The following is a 14,603-nucleotide window of genomic DNA, read 5'->3' on the forward strand; positions in this document are numbered from 1 at the left end:
CGTCTGACAAGCGTGAGATCCCGACCTGAGCAGAAATCGAGAGTCGACGCTTAACCGGCTGAGCCACCCAGGTGCCCCGACAGTGAATACGTTTTAAAGAACAGGCCAAACGGCCGCGTATGTCTGAGCCGCACGATTGGCGCCACGCTCCCGTCCTTAAGGACGAGGTTGCCTTGATGTTTCTCCCACCCGCGAGCGGGCCCGTGGTTCTCACGGGCCGATGAATCCCCCGCCTGGGGACCCGCAGCTACTTCGAATCGGGTTTGGGCCACCAGAGCCCAGACTAATGTGACGACAGGCCATTCTGAGAAGTGGGAGGATGGTGTGTCTTAGGTGAGTGCCCTTAGCTCCCTCCCTTCCTGCTCTTTTCCTGGACTCCAGAGTTCCAACGGGCCTTTGCATCTGTCCCCTGACCTCCTCAATACTGGGGGGCAGAGGGGGGGCACGCAGTGGCACGCAGGTGGCTTGCCGTCGGTTGTCAAGAGGGCTGGGAGAGCTCCAACCGATCCGCCGCTCTTCCTCTGGGCTGCACGGTGTTTTCTCACGCAGGCGTCTCAGGCGCGTGGCTGCAGGCCCCAGCATTTCCCACGCCTCAGGCAGCAGTTCAGCTTGTGGGTGTCTGGGGGAGGGAGTGTGGGTGAGGTGCTGAGGTTTGCAAGAACAAGTAGAGTTCCTGAAGCCGGCTCTGCCACTGACCAGCTCCGTGACCCTGAGCAAGACAGCCAGCGTCTCTGAGCCTCAGTTTCCTCCTCTGGAGAATGGGCGTATGAGAGCAGAGCAGCTCCACCAGCGGCTGCCATGAGGATTATATAGGAAAATGCTTGACTGGCCCCTCAAGGGGTGCCGGGCTTATAAAAAGAGCTCATGTGGGGCCCCTGGGTGGCTCGGTCGCTTAAGCGTCCGACTTCGGCTCAGGTCATGATCTCACGGTCCGTGAGTTCGAGCCCCGCGTCGGGCTCGGTGCTGACAGCTCAGAGCCTGGAGCCTGTTTCCGATTCTGTGTCTCCCTCTCTCTCTGCCCCTCCCCTGTTCATGCTCTGTCTCTCTCTGTCTCAAAAATAAATAAACGTTAAAAAAAATTAAAATAAAATTAAAAAAAAAAAAAAAGAAAAGAAAGAGCTCATGAATGTCACAAATGTAGTCCCTTACATCGGCACCCAGATCGGCTCTCCTGTATGTATGTATTTATTTATTTATTTATTCATTTGAGAGAGAGAGAGTACGTGAGCAGAGGAGAGGGGCAGTGCGGAGCCCGAAATGGGGCTCAATCCCACGACCCTGGGATCATGACCTGAGTCAAAATCAGCCCCCTCAGCTCTCCTTTCAAAGCCTTTTTTGAGTACCTGGTCCAAAGTGCACACCAACTCAGAAATAGGTGTCACGACCATGGTGAGGCTGCTGAGACCCAGAGAGGTTCGGTGACTTCTCTGACGTCACACAGCTGGGACGCTGCAGAGTTTGAACTTAATCTCACTCTGGCATCGCCCTGGGTGTTGGACAATGGTTGTATCGTGAATGGAATCTGGGGAGGTTGGAGGTCTCCAGGCTGAGAAAAATCAGAACGGTAGAAAAATCAGAACTTATCTGGGAGGCAGGAGGATCGTGATTATATTGAGCCACGTGGAATTGCACCTACGTGGCCATTTTGACCTAAAAGAGGTGCATCTCCTATGACAACGTAGTTGTTTAGAGACACGTGCGCCCCAGCGAGTGGCTCAGGGGGGCATCACTAGATTTGTACGGGGTGGGGCAGACCGGCCACAGGACGAGCACGTTCCCGCGAGCCCAGGGCGCTGGCTCCCTCAGGCTGGGGGTCCTGCCAGACCACTGTGATGACTTTCCAGAGCCGTTCACAACTTGGCCACATGATTAGGTAGAAGAGGACACAGGTTAAGTGTCTTGCGGGGGGCGGGGGGGGGGGTGTTGCTGGCAGCCCGGGACTAGTCTGAGCAGGTGACACGGACCAAGACCCAGAGGCCCATGTGGGGAGCAGAGCAGGTAGAAATCCCACCTGCTTCTAGGAGTAATGTGTTCTCCAGGAGCAGAGAAGGAAGAACGAGGGCAGAAGCGCGTGTTCCCAGTCCGGCCCCACTGAAAAAGTTGCCAGGAGAGATCGGCCATAGATTTTTGCAGGAAAGAGCTCTGACTGGTAGGAGCCCAAGCCTGGCTCGGGTGGGAAGGCGGGATGAGGGAAAGGAACCAAGTATTCTCTCTCTGCAGCTGGAGATGCGGCAGCTCAGTGCCCCTGTGTGAGTGGAAGGTTCTGGAAGCAACAGGGAGGCAGCCTCGAGGTTGAGGGGCAGCAGGGGGAGGGGCTGTCGTGGGGGGCGCTGTGAGCACCAGCGGGGCGGGGGGAGCCCAGTGGGAGCCGGGGGCTGGGGGCTGGAATCTGAGCCCTTGTGATGTCCCCTCGGGGACCCCCAGATAAGACTGAAAGCCTAGAGCTTTTCCAGAGTGACCGGGGCAAACATTTCGCCCCAGCCCAGCACCCCTCCCAGACAGTGGGAAGGCCTGACAGAGAGTAAACAGTGGACACCAAAGGTTGCTGTGACCCACATTCCACACACTGCCGGGGGATGGAAGGGGAGACTCGGGTGAAGGATGAAGGAGGTCACACACAAGCTTGGGCCGGATCATTCTTTAATGTCTGTCGTCTGGGGAGGGGGCTGAATCCAGAAAGCCAGGTATTGTGTGGGTGGGGTTCACCACCTTTCCCACGAAGAGGATGTTCTTGGTGTTTCTGTAGTAGAGGATGATCACAAAGGGCCTGTTGAACTGGATAGTTGGGGGCATCGACATGGGGATGGCTTCCATAAATGTGGCCCCAGCGGCTTCTGTCCCTTTCTCGTCGATGGTCAGCACGGCCTTATGCAGCGCCTACAGGGCGAGAGCACGGCGGCCTGTCCTGAGTGGGGATGGGCTGCCGTTCCCAACCCAGCCCTGGGAGGGAGGCCCAAGGAGGGGGGTGTTGCCCAGGGAGGGGCTTACGTGGGCCTTTCTCCACCTGGCCTGTCCTTCCCCATCCATGGCCTCCCTCCCTGATGTCAAGCGCCCTGGGGCCCAGGACTCTGACAGGGACCTTCGTTGCATCTGGTCCACACCAGGCACTCAGTTCCCAGCCAGCCTTTGAGCTGCGGTTGTGGCTTTAGTCACCTTTAATTTTCTGAAAAAATGGTATCTTCAGGCAAAATCACTCATTCAGCTCGACTCAGTGATTGGCCAATGGCTCCCAGTGTCACAGACACAGGGGCAAAAGTCCTCTGACATCCCTGAGCCCCAGCCTGTCTTTGTAACTATGGGTCCATCGAGGCCCAAAGAAGGGAAGGCCCTGGCCAAAAATGACCCAGAGGGTCAGTGCCACAAGTGCGGAGGAGGTCCCTAAAGTGCCAGAAGCCCGTGAGGCCACCTCCTCCATTGTCACCTGCCCACATTCCAGTCTCAGTGGATCCAGGGCGCTCGTCAGGGACCTCAGTCTGCAGAGGTGTTTGTGTCCCTTTGTCCCCCACACGCACCAGTGGCCAATGGCCACCAGGGACACACTCACCTTGGACAGCTTCAGGGGACCTTGCTCAGTGATCCCTGAGAGGTCCGCCTCGTTGCTGAAGACCTTGGTGATGCCCATTTTTCTCAGGACGGTTTGCAGATCGTAGGTTCCAGAAATGGACAGTTTGGGCAAATGTAAATTGGCAGACCTGTGACGACGGTTCGGAAACAAAGGCGTTTCACAGCATTGAGCGTTTCATTTCTGGTTGTTTCTCCCTGTCAGTGGCCCTCGCCCTGCACCCACGGGAGGGCTGGAGGTGTGCACGGGTTATTCCATTTCTAGCTCCTTCACTCCCCCCCTCCCCCCCGGGGTCAGAGGATGTAGAATCACAGGGATGGCTTGTCCTGCAAAGTGTCAGATGCCGCCTCCTGCCTCCTTCAAGCAGCCCTCCAGGAAGTCCCCTGGGGAGCGCTTAGCGCACTGCCCTGCAGGGTCAGGTGTCCCCCAGACCGGGACCTCCCCAGAGCCCGAATCCCAGGGGAACGTGGGGTGAGTGTGGAGGGACATCTGCTCGGCGAGTCATGCGTGAGCCCATGGGCCGAATGCCCCGCTCTGCTTTTCCGTGGGGCCGGCGTGTGGCCCCGAGCAGGGTCTGCCAGAGCGAGCTGACTGGCCCTGAGGCTCCGCTCGACCCGATCCGGTTTCTGCACCGCCTGATTCTTCTTTCAGCCTCTGGCGCAGGCAGCCCAGGAGTGGGGGGTGGGGGTGGGGTGAGGAGGTATTAAAACCTACTATTTTAATTGTACCCTTATGCTCTTTCGTGTCTTTATATTCACTTAAGCACGGATATGCTTATTATGTATTCTTCTGGGTGTCAGTTTCATGTATGAATTGTACTTGACTTGATTATTTATATACGTTCCCATTGCTACATTTATACGTGCGTGTATCTTGTCGTCGTGTGGAGGATAAAATAGGTCACGAGGGCTTGGGCGTTTTATGCACTAATTTGGGGTGCACGCTCACGCGTTACCTCACTACGGGGACCCAATCAGTCCACACCGGTCTAGTGACAGAGGAGCCCAAACCTTGCTCCAAGGTGCGCCCGAGCGTCCCTCCCCGGGGACTCTGCCTTCCCGGCCGACCCCAGGCAGGCTGTCCCCGTCCGGCCCCGGGCGTTGTATGCTCTGACTCCACATCCGCTGCCCCCCTCGCCAGAAGCCCACCTCTCCCTCCGTGGTCCTCCCAGGGCAGTGTGCTGGCACCGGGAAGGGACGGTGTCCCCGGTGGGGAAGCGAGTCCCCAAGGACAGGACTCTGGCCTCCTCACCGCGGGCACCGTCCCGTCACGGAGCCCGGCCGGTGCGGTTTGAACGATGCCAGCCTGGGTCTGGGACACCAGGTCCTGCCCCGCTGTGGGGCGCCCCCGTGGGGCGCACGGGGTGTGGGGCCGCCCTCCCTCCCTGGGGCCCGGCCGGACGCGGCGGCTCCCGGGTTGTTCTCTGGTTTGGGAATCACCTGGAATGTCTCTTTTCCAGGGCCTTGGCCAGGATGTCCCTGTTCAGCATTTCCTCCAGATGCTGCATTTTGCCCTGGTCGGGCAGGATGAAGAAGGCGGTGGCGTTGCCCACGTAGTCCATGAGCAGCGACCAGCTGGAGAGCGTGTCGCAGTAGTGGACGTCGAACATGCCCAGGCGGCTCATCATGGGCACCCTGACCGTGGTGTCCTCGTCCACGTGGAAGTCCTCCTCTGCGGTATGCTCGGGCTCGAAGGGCTTCTCCCATTTGCCTGGAGGGAAGGGAAGGTGGGCTTCAGCCGGCGGTGGCGGAAGGTTTGGACAATAGGGTGGGATAAAAAAGCCCCGAGTCTCCTTGGTGAGACAACCTCTCTCCGAGCCTCAGTGTCACCACCTGTAAAATGGGGGCTGCCATGAACAGTCTACCGAAAGGACGTTGGAGAGAAGAATGCAAGCCCGGAGGAGGATCCAGAAGGTCTCTGATATCAAGGCTAAGGCCTGCCAGTCTGGATATGTAAAGCGAGCATTTTCACTTGTATTTCTTGCTCACGTATTTGAGGGTGGCTTGGGGGATGCTAAATGAAAATTACTGACATCAGTCATACTCGGCACGTCCCTGTGGGAGTCTCCCTGCCCCTTGTTAACGGGCGGCTCTTATCATTCAGGAAATCGCTCTCGCCCCCACCCCAAGCCTTTCCCTGGACCACTGGGCAGAATGGCGATGCCTGGGTAGCTCCCCTCCACTGCACCGAGACAGCAGCACTGTCCGGGCCAGGCCCAGAGGGAGGGCGCCCTGGGAACCCCTGTGCCCAACTTCCCCATTGCACAGGGATGGAGACTGAGGCCGGAGAAGGGCCAGACCCACCAGAAGTCACACAGCAGAGCTGGGACCTAACATCTGCCCGCTCTGGCCCCGTGCTCTCCATCACACTCTTGCCTCCAGAGCGAGGAGCCCGCAGCGGGGAGGAGGCATCCCTGGCCTTGCTCTTACCTCCCTGCCCCAGGCCATTTCCACTGCCTTGGAGTGCCCTCTGGGGCCTGCAGGCACCCTCCACCGCCCCCCCCCCCTCCACGTTGCCATCCCTCAGGGAGGAGGCCAGGCTGAGGTTCAAGTTCAGCTGGGCACCTGCTGCGCGAGCAGGCAGCCCCATGTTCTTTGTAACTTGTTCAGTCCTCACAGAAACCCGCCAACAAGGGCATGATTATGTGTCCGTTACAGAGAAGAAACCAGAGCCTCAAAGAGGTTAGAGTCAAATAGCTTAGAGTCAAATAGCTAATAAGCGATAGAGGAAAGGTTTGCACCCTGGTGTTTCTGTCTCCAGAGCCGTCCCTCCCTCCACCGCACTGGAGTTGTCAGAAGTGTGTTCCCAGAACGCCCCTTCCCTTCATACGCTCTGCTAAGCCTGCCTGTTTCACCTCCCTCCCTGCTGGGGATTGACAACGTACACTAGGACGTTAAAGGCTCTGAAAAGTCCTGCAGAGAAGAGGACGATTTGACTGTCCCACCCATCGTCCCCTGACCTTAGTTGAATAACATAGGCAGAGGTGCACTGATTTAGTCACCCTGCCCTGCCACGGCAAGTTTAAGAACTGTGTGTTTGAGACTATTTTTGGACGTTCTCGTGGGAGTCAGCTCAGGTGGCTGTTACAACCTTACCTTTGAAGAAAATGTAATTCACCAGAGCAAAAACTGTGTCTTTGTCAAGCTCTTGGACCAAATCCACAATTTTTCCTTGGGTTCCCTTCTCTATGTAATCGTTGATCCGTTTCTTGGCCTCTTGGTTGTCTCCGAAGTTGATGGAGAAGGCTTCTGAGTGGTACAGGTTCTTGACGTCCTCCAGAAACTTGTCCAGAAGCTTCACGCTCTCGTTGATGAACAGGCCGCTGCCGGTGGTCAGCTGCAGCTGGCTGTCTGGCCGGTTGAGGGTGTGGAGAAGCTGCTGGAAGCCCTCGTGGACTTCACCCTCTGCTCTCTCGGTGAGGTTGAAACCGAGGCCCTCCAGGATCTGGGTGCGAGTGTCACCCTTGCTCCCCAGAGACAGCATCGCAAAGGCCGCGGCGATGCTCACGGGGGAGAAGAAGATGTTGGTGCGGTTGGACTCATGGGCCACCTGGCGGTACATGCTGAAGGCGAAGTCAGCCAGGTTCGGGGTGATCTTGTGGCGGGCTGGCGCCTCGTGGTGCTCATGGTCGTGTTGGGATGCAACCGTCTCCTGGACAGCGTCTCCCTGGAGACCCTCAGCCAGGGAGCAGGGGACCAGGCAGCACAGACCCGCCAGCAGGAGGAGGCCCCACGTGATGGAGGATGACATCGTCCTGCGAGACAGAGAGGGGGCACCACGCCCATGTCAGGCCGCACGCTGAGTGCCCCCGCCACTGACTGACATCCCGGGAAGCATCCAGAGCTTACCGAACCCCTCCCGTGTGCCGGCCCAGTGCCGAGGACTTCCCTTCGCCCTCATCGTGGAGGACGGAACAGCAGCAGAGGCTCTACAGGGCTCCCCACCTGCCAGGCCCCCTTGTAAGCCCCTTGCCGTCCCCTCTCTGGCCCTCTTGTAATGGCCTGTGACCCAGGGCATATGACAATCGTCCATTTACAGATGAGGAGACCAAAGGCCCAGAGAGGTTTAAGTCACCTGCCCGAGGCCACAGGGCAGGAAAGTAGCAGGCCCGGAATCACAGACCCGGGCAGGCTGGGTCTTGGCAGTGGCACTAATACCCGCAGTGGCCTGTGTGCCACAGTCCCTGCTCCACAAAAGGGGAAACTAAGGCAACAATGAGCACGGGAGATTTGTGCACACTAACCCGGGAAATGGGCCGGATCAGGCTCAGGTACGACTGGATTGGAACGGGAACACTTTCACGAACTCTTTTTATTTACCGGACACGAGGCTGCTGCCCAGAGGGGGCGAGATCTCGCCCAGTGACACACAGCCAGGTCACAAGGGGCCGGAGGGCCGACCCCACTCAGCACGCAGGGTGAGCCTCAGCCCCTAGCATTTTTGCCGGAGCTGAAGGACAGCCAGCCCCACAGGGGTCTGGGGCCTCGGCCACGTGAAGGGGGTCCAGTCCCTGCAGCCAGCTTACCCGCACATCCTCGCCACACCTCCGTCCCAAAGCTGGGGTCGGCGGTGACGTGGACGGTCGACATACTGATTTCCCCAGTAGATTAGGGGTTTGTGCGCGTACGTGGGGCAGGGGGGTAGGCGTTGAAAAAGCATTTCTTTTTCCGACGGACCTGAGTTCTAAGGTGGGCTTTGTCACTACCAGCTGGGTGACCAGGACAAGCCACTCAGTCTCTCTGGTTTTCCTGTTGCCTCCTATAGAGAGTGAGCTTGTTGGGAGAATCCGGTGAAGTAAGTCAGACACCAGACTGAACCCTGACGGGTTCTGGCGGCTGGCAGGGGCTGCCAACCAGAGGCCTTCAGAGGGCAGGCCGGGGACGGACATGGGTCCCCTGGCTCTGGGGACACAAGAGGAAGCAGCAAGGCTCATGGCTGAACCAGCTAGAGCAGGCTCTGCCTGGCGCTGGTCACAGTCCACATCACTCACAGCGACCCAGAGCCCGCCCTGCCCCTCTGAGCTCCCCCTGCCCCAGATGTGGCCCCGCCACGGGCCGCCAGCCTGCACCCCCTCAGCACAACCTTCTGTCTTCACGGGTGGGGAAACTGAGGCCCGAGCAGAGGAAGACGTGCCCACGGCCACATCAGGTAGCTGTTTCTCATGTAACGAAAACCATCAAGCACAAAGAGGCAGAGGAATCTTTAAAGTTGGAATTTGAAACCCGGAGGGGAAAAAGCTGGGAATAAGAAACGTTGGGTCTCGTGTAGCCTCCCCGACGTTTACGGGTGTCTTTGGGACAAAACAGCAAGACCCAGCACAACACTGGCTTCTCTCCACCACCCCTTTCCTGGCCTTCGTGGCTCTAAATAATCCAAATATGACCGACCACACGCAGCTGTAGAAATCCAGGTGGGGGGAGATCTGAATGAGTTTCCCCTGCACTGACGTTGGATTCTCGGTTAGCAGTGGTCTGGGTTTGCTGATGCGAAATGGAGTGAGGGGTGGGGCGAGGGGAGGTGGGGGGTGGGAGAGGCTCCCTCGGAGGAGGGAGCTGCTGGCTGGGGGGCTTGGCTGAGGAGGGGCCGCCGCCGTCGTGGGCACAGCCGTCTCGGTGCGTGTAACATCGCCTACTCTGGTAAAAAGTCTGAGGCTCAGAGAGGGTCAGGGCCTTGCCAAGGCCACACAGCGAATCAGTGGCAGAGCTGGAACGAGCCTTGGTTTCCCTACCACTTGAACGGCAGATTGAGACAGCCGTGTCCTCGGGTCTCAGACTCTGTGGGCGTCAGAACCGGGCCCCGGGGGACGCTGACGTGGGGCTTGAGCCTCCTCTTGGCTTCCCTTTGCCTCTCAGTTGCTCCTTCCAACTCAGGGCCCCCAGCCTTCTGCTTTCTCCACGCCCTTCTGTCAAAGGCAGCACCCGGCGCCCCCAGAGCCTGATGCTGGGGAAGATGGTGTCCTGGACGGGGAGGCACTCGGAGGTGTAGAGACCGAGCTTTAAACCTCAAGAATGAGGACGTCATGGCAACATTTCCGGCATCCAGTGCAGGTGGGAGCAGTCTGCCAGGGAGGGGGCCCGTGAAGAGAGCCATCTCTTTGCCTAGTCAAATACCATTTCCACCCACAAGCATAAAATGAATGATCCCGGGTGACCCAGTGGGGTCCAGGCAAGCCACTGGGGCATCAACCACCTGCTAAAACCTGGCCCTGAATAAGCCCAGGTGTGATTCAGCTCAACCACCTGTGGGCGATAGCCTTGGGCAGGTGACTTCACTCCGTTGACCCCTGGCTTCCTGTCTGTAAAGCCGAGGGAAGATGCCTGTACGTGGCAGATGTGAGGTGCAGACAAGGTGACGGGTGGGCGGGCACCTGCCAGGTGTGGACGCCCTCATACCTACGCACAGGTAGGGTTCAAGTGGAAAAACTGGCAGGTCTCTTCCTGGCCGGTTGCCATATTGCCCAGGACCAGAGAAGAGGGTCCGTGCTCAGCAATGAACGGCCTCTGAGTTTCAGAGAATTTTAAATCCAATTCTGTGCCCAAACCTGTGCCTCAGCGTCACCGTCACTGTCATCGGGTCCAGTAAATACCAGGTGTTTCACTGTCTCTGTGTCATCTAATGTCCCCGACAAAGCTTACCCTACGAAGTGGGAATTACTATCAGCCCCGTTTTAGAAATGGAGAAACGGGTCACAGAGGTTAAGTAACTTACTGAAAGCCATAGACCTGGTTGCTTATGAATCTGGGATTTCATCTTAACTAAGCATTTTGATTCCGGAACTTGGCCGTCAGTCCTTCTCTGTGTACAAAGCTGAAGCCAGACACCTTGAAACAGGAAATGGGTGGAGTGGTCTGGCTCAGGGAAGGGGGGAAGCATCGCTTGTGGCTAAGCTCAGAGGCTATGAGGCCAGAAGGCTTGTGTTCAGTTCGATATCAGCTGTGTGACCTTGGGCAAGTTACTTAACCTCTCTGAATCTCCGTTTCCGGGAGATGACCACGTGCATTTCCTCATGGAGCGACGGTGCAAATTAAATATGTGCAAAGTGCCAAGAAATGCTTCACACACTGTCAGCTGCCAGGGAGCCTCAGCCGTTACTGATATTGTTATGGACCTTTTGGAGCACCACGTGGGAGTCTGGTGGCCTTGGCCATTTTTGTAGCCTCTGTCTCCAAAAACCGATGACAGAGACATTTTATCCTTCCCGTGCTCTGGAGATCAAGGCTGGAGGGGTGGGGTGAGGGGAAAGAGGGCAAAAGCTGTCTACGGTTTGTCCAAGGGGACAGAGAGGTTGAGCAGTGGTCCAGGGTCCCCCAGCATCAAAGAGGCCTCGAGGCCAGCCCAGGCTTCCCATTCCCCAGCTGGCACCCAAGACCCGAGACAATTATGTTGGCACGGGGAGGAGGTTTGGGAACGTGAGCTCTGGAGTTAGGCAGCCTCAGTTTGAATCCCGGAGAGTGTGTGATTTGGGGCAAGTTCTAAACTTCTCTGTTCCTGACTTCCTTATCTGTAAAATGGAAATAACCTCAGTAACCACCGCAAAGGGTCAGGAGCACAGCTCTGAGCCCTGAGGACGGTGCCCTCCCAGGGTTTTGGATCTTGCACCATGAGCGAGGGCGCCCAGAAGCCCACGGACAGGGAAGCCCAGCGTGGTTCTGATCTGGGCATATCCGCGGAGGATGGAGTGCACGGCTGGAACTCTGGGCTCCGGTCCCACCTGCCTCCCCAAGGTCCCTATATGAGTCCGGGCTCCCCACTGTCCCTCTCTGGGCCTTATCTTTCTCATCCTTAGAAGCGGGGAGAAGATACGCCCCCAGGCATAGGGAAGGCGGTGAGCCCTGCAGGAGGCAGCCCATGGGAAGGACACAAGAGCTCTGCCAACCTCCCTCCCGGGGTCCCACGTCCACACCACTCACAGAGGGCCAGTGTTTTCTCCAGTAGGACCTCGGGAGGCCCTGGGCAGGCTTGGGAGCAGAAAAGGAGCTCCAGGGCTGCTCTTGCTGTGACGACAGGGGGTCCGGCCCCGGCCTGTGCCACCCTCTCTGCATTCCCGCGGCCTGCCTGGCAGTGCAGGGGCCCCGAGGCCTCTCCGGAGGCTCCCCCAGTGGAAGGCATACTTACGGTTTACTGTCCCAGGCCGGGGCTGGTGACCGAGGCTGAGGAGACAGAGCCTAGTTGTGGCTCGTATTTAAGCAGTGGACCCAGAGGGACGACGGGGGAGGCTGCTGGTGAATATTAACTAAGGTCACCCCAGTTATCAGAGGAGCAAATAGGGACTAAGTCCATAGGCCAGTTCTGAGCTGCCCACTCGCACGGCCCCTGTGTGCTCTGTCTGGATGGCACGCAGCCCTCTGTTCCCTACACGAAAGGGAGTCATTGTGCCCAGCTCATAAACCACAGCGTCCTGCATCCACGGGGGTGGGGGTGGGGGCGGGGGCATGACTCAGGCACTCTTTGGGACAGCATCACTTTGGTGGCTTACCCTCCCCCTGGGGAGTTCTCAGTGGCTGCCCCACTGGTGGCAAGGAGCCACCTTGAGATGCCTCCTGCTGGAGACGCGCTGCTGCCTTGGGCGCGGGCGGGGAAGTTAAAAGCACATTTGGTGGACAGGGAAACTGAGGTCTGGAGCGGAGAGGTTGCTCGTCCATAGTCAGCCAGCTAGCCCCAGATGCGAAAACCCTCTCGATTTTCCTGAGGGGTAAACGGGCCCTGACCAATGCTGACACAGCCGCTCTGGGCTGGCACGGGCGGCCACAGGCACAGGCCAGGGGGCAGATGGCAAATCGATAAAGAAGGGCTGTGCTGCCTCAGGCAAGCTGCTTCACCTCTCTGAACCAGGAGGGGCTTTTGTCTGCATCGTAGGGGTTTGGAAGTCCGGCTTCCGAGCGGGGGTGTCGGGGGACGTACGCGACCACTTCTATAAAGTGCCCGGTGCACAGAGGGCTCTTCTGTTTGGCCCGCACAGCCCTCTGCTCAGCCCTGCTCTCCAGGCTTCTCCGGGCAGGAGGAGGCTTAGTTCTTGGCCAGCCTCAGCCTGTTACTGTTTCCACTGGGTGTGGCTCCCGGCAGAGGAATGTGGTTCACAAGCTGCTTGGATTTTCCTGGGCATGTGGCCCTGTTCTGGGGCTATTACAGCCCCCTGGAGCGCCGCTGGGGGTGGAGACGGTGGGACAGGGCAGAGGCTTGGCAGGGCCTCACTTGACCGTGATCCCTTTAGAAACCTAAGGCAGACCTCAACCCCTCTCTGTGCACCCTGACGGTCCCTGGCGCAGGATAGGCGCTCTACGGGCATTTGTCGAAGGGGCAGATGAGTGGGTGAGTGCGTTTCTGTCCCTCCTCTCGTTCCCCTGGTCCCAAGTGTGGGACTCTGCCAGGCGGACGACCTGTAGTTTCCTCTGGGACACGGGTTCAGGCCCGGGAACCCAGCTCCCCCATTCATTGACTGTGAGATCTCAGAGCAGCTGTTTAACCTCCCCGTGCCTCAGTTTCCCCACCTGTGAAATGAAGATCGCAACAGTACCCGCCTCGATGGGCCGCTGTGAGGATTCAACGCCGTAGTTCAAGGTTAGCTCAGAGCCCAACGTCGGGTGTGCTCAGTAAGCCCTTGTGATGGGGGCCCTACCTCGTGCCAGTGGCTTTCCTTGGTGTCATTGTGGGGGAGGGAGGCATTCCAGGACTATCCCCCCCAGGCTCTCCCATCCAGTGCTCTCAGTGACCCTGTGAGGGGAGCACCTGCCAGCCCCCATACAGAGCAGAACAAGCTCAGAGAGGGGAAGAAGCCCCACTCCCATCCTGCCCCCCTACTTCCATGATATGGCTTCGGGCTCCTTCCCCTCAGCTGGCTGGCTGGACACCTCCTCCCTGGGGCTCTACACCACCCCCCCCCCCCCCCCCCATGGCTCGGAGAGCTGGGCTGTGATTGAGGCGAGACTTGACCTCCATACCTCCCGAGCATCTCCTCCTCTCCCCGTGCCTCAGTTTCTCCATCTGTACAATGCCCTCCTTCCAACCCCAGCTGCCCGCCCCCCACCTCTTGCAGGGAGTGGATGGACAACACCAAGTGCCCCCCCCCGTCCATGCTCTTGCCAAGCTTGGCTCCCCCGGCCCGGTGGCCTCGGGGCTGGTGGGAGGGACCGCCCCATGCCCCCTCTACCTGTGATCCTTGTGCTGTGCTGGCCTCCACACCTCCTGTGACAGTCTGGCCTCCTCTGCCTCCTCTGAGACTCTGGGTGCACCCGGAGGAGTGCACGGTCTCTACCAGCCTCGGAGGAAGGAGACTCTGGGTGTCCGAGGCAGCAGGTCTGGGAGGGGCGGGGAACTGGGACAGGAAGCCGCCCAGCACAAAGCTGTGGGTAGCCGGGCGGGTGCCAGTCAGCCCTTCCTGGCCCAGGCAGTCCTGCTTGTCACCTGCTCCTCTGGCTGTGTCCATAAGCCTCTGTCAGAGGGAGGGTGGCCCTGGGCTCAGAGTGTTAAAGGAGACAACAGGTGTCAGTCCCCCTCCTAGCCCACGGCCTGGCCCCAGCATCTCGGTGGGTTTCCAGGGCCAGCCATGGAGGGGAGGACTGAGCCATCTGACAAATGCCCAATGAGACCCCCACAGAAGCTGAGAAGGGTCTGCGTGTATGGCAGAGGTGTATGTCCCGGACTCTGGCTGGGTGCAGAAGGGATGCCAGACGTCCCCGCAGGGGCTGGGCCACATGAGGGGCTCAGGGACCCTGTCCCGTTCGAATCAGGACTCCACGCTCAACTCTTCCTTACCTCCCCGCCCTCCTACTCCCCCATCCCCACTGTCTTAGGATTTTCTGCAGCCTCAGCGCGGGCGGGCAGGCTGGTGGCAGAGGGCTCCTGATCCAGGAAGAAGGGGTGGGATGATCTGGGGAAACTGAGCTGGGATAGAATCCTGGTTGGGAGGGGGCACCCAGTGACCTTTCTCGAGGACAGCGTTCCATGAACCAAAAACCGTGGTGGGGCAGGTCTGGTCCGCTTGGTTACTGCTGGAATTGTTGATTGCAGCCTCTGAGCTGATGCGCTGGGAGTGAACGCATCC

General features: G+C 58.7%; 1 protein-coding gene across 2 annotated transcripts; it reads right to left on the reverse strand.

The window, feature by feature from the left end:
* Window positions 1-2,623: 2,623 nt before the first annotated feature.
* SERPINA1 (serpin family A member 1) lies at window positions 2,624-13,800 on the reverse strand. 2 transcript variants are annotated; one of them, XM_042940694.1, is made up of 5 exons: window positions 13,710-13,800; window positions 6,658-7,316; window positions 5,002-5,272; window positions 3,545-3,692; window positions 2,624-2,877 (listed from the first exon to the last, which is right to left on the reverse strand). In XM_042940694.1, exons 2-5 carry the CDS (start codon window positions 7,310-7,312, stop codon window positions 2,641-2,643), a joined length of 1,311 nt encoding a protein of 436 aa, XP_042796628.1. In that variant the 5' UTR covers window positions 7,313-7,316; window positions 13,710-13,800; the 3' UTR covers window positions 2,624-2,640. The 2 variants fall into 2 exon arrangements, with proteins under 2 accessions (XP_042796628.1, XP_042796627.1); XM_042940693.1 differs by lacking the exon at window positions 13,710-13,800 and adding an exon at window positions 11,678-11,765.
* Window positions 13,801-14,603: the final 803 nt, after the last annotated feature.

This window comes from Panthera leo, chromosome B3, assembly GCF_018350215.1.
Source record: "Panthera leo isolate Ple1 chromosome B3, P.leo_Ple1_pat1.1, whole genome shotgun sequence".
In the NCBI taxonomy this organism is placed as follows: domain Eukaryota; kingdom Metazoa; phylum Chordata; class Mammalia; order Carnivora; family Felidae; genus Panthera; species Panthera leo.

Excerpts from the sequence above, each read along its gene's own strand:
- SERPINA1 (XM_042940694.1), bottom strand. The coding sequence starts at position 7,312 with ATGTCATCCTCCATCACGTGGGGCCTCCTCCTGCTGGCGGGTCTGTGC. Across the intron at positions 5,273-6,657 it reads GAATTACATTTTCTTCAAAG|GCAAATGGGAGAAGCCCTTC; the intron begins GTAAGGTTGTAA and ends CCTTCCCTCCAG. Across the intron at positions 2,878-3,544 it reads GTCCCCTGAAGCTGTCCAAG|GCGCTGCATAAGGCCGTGCT; the intron begins GTGAGTGTGTCC and ends CTCGCCCTGTAG.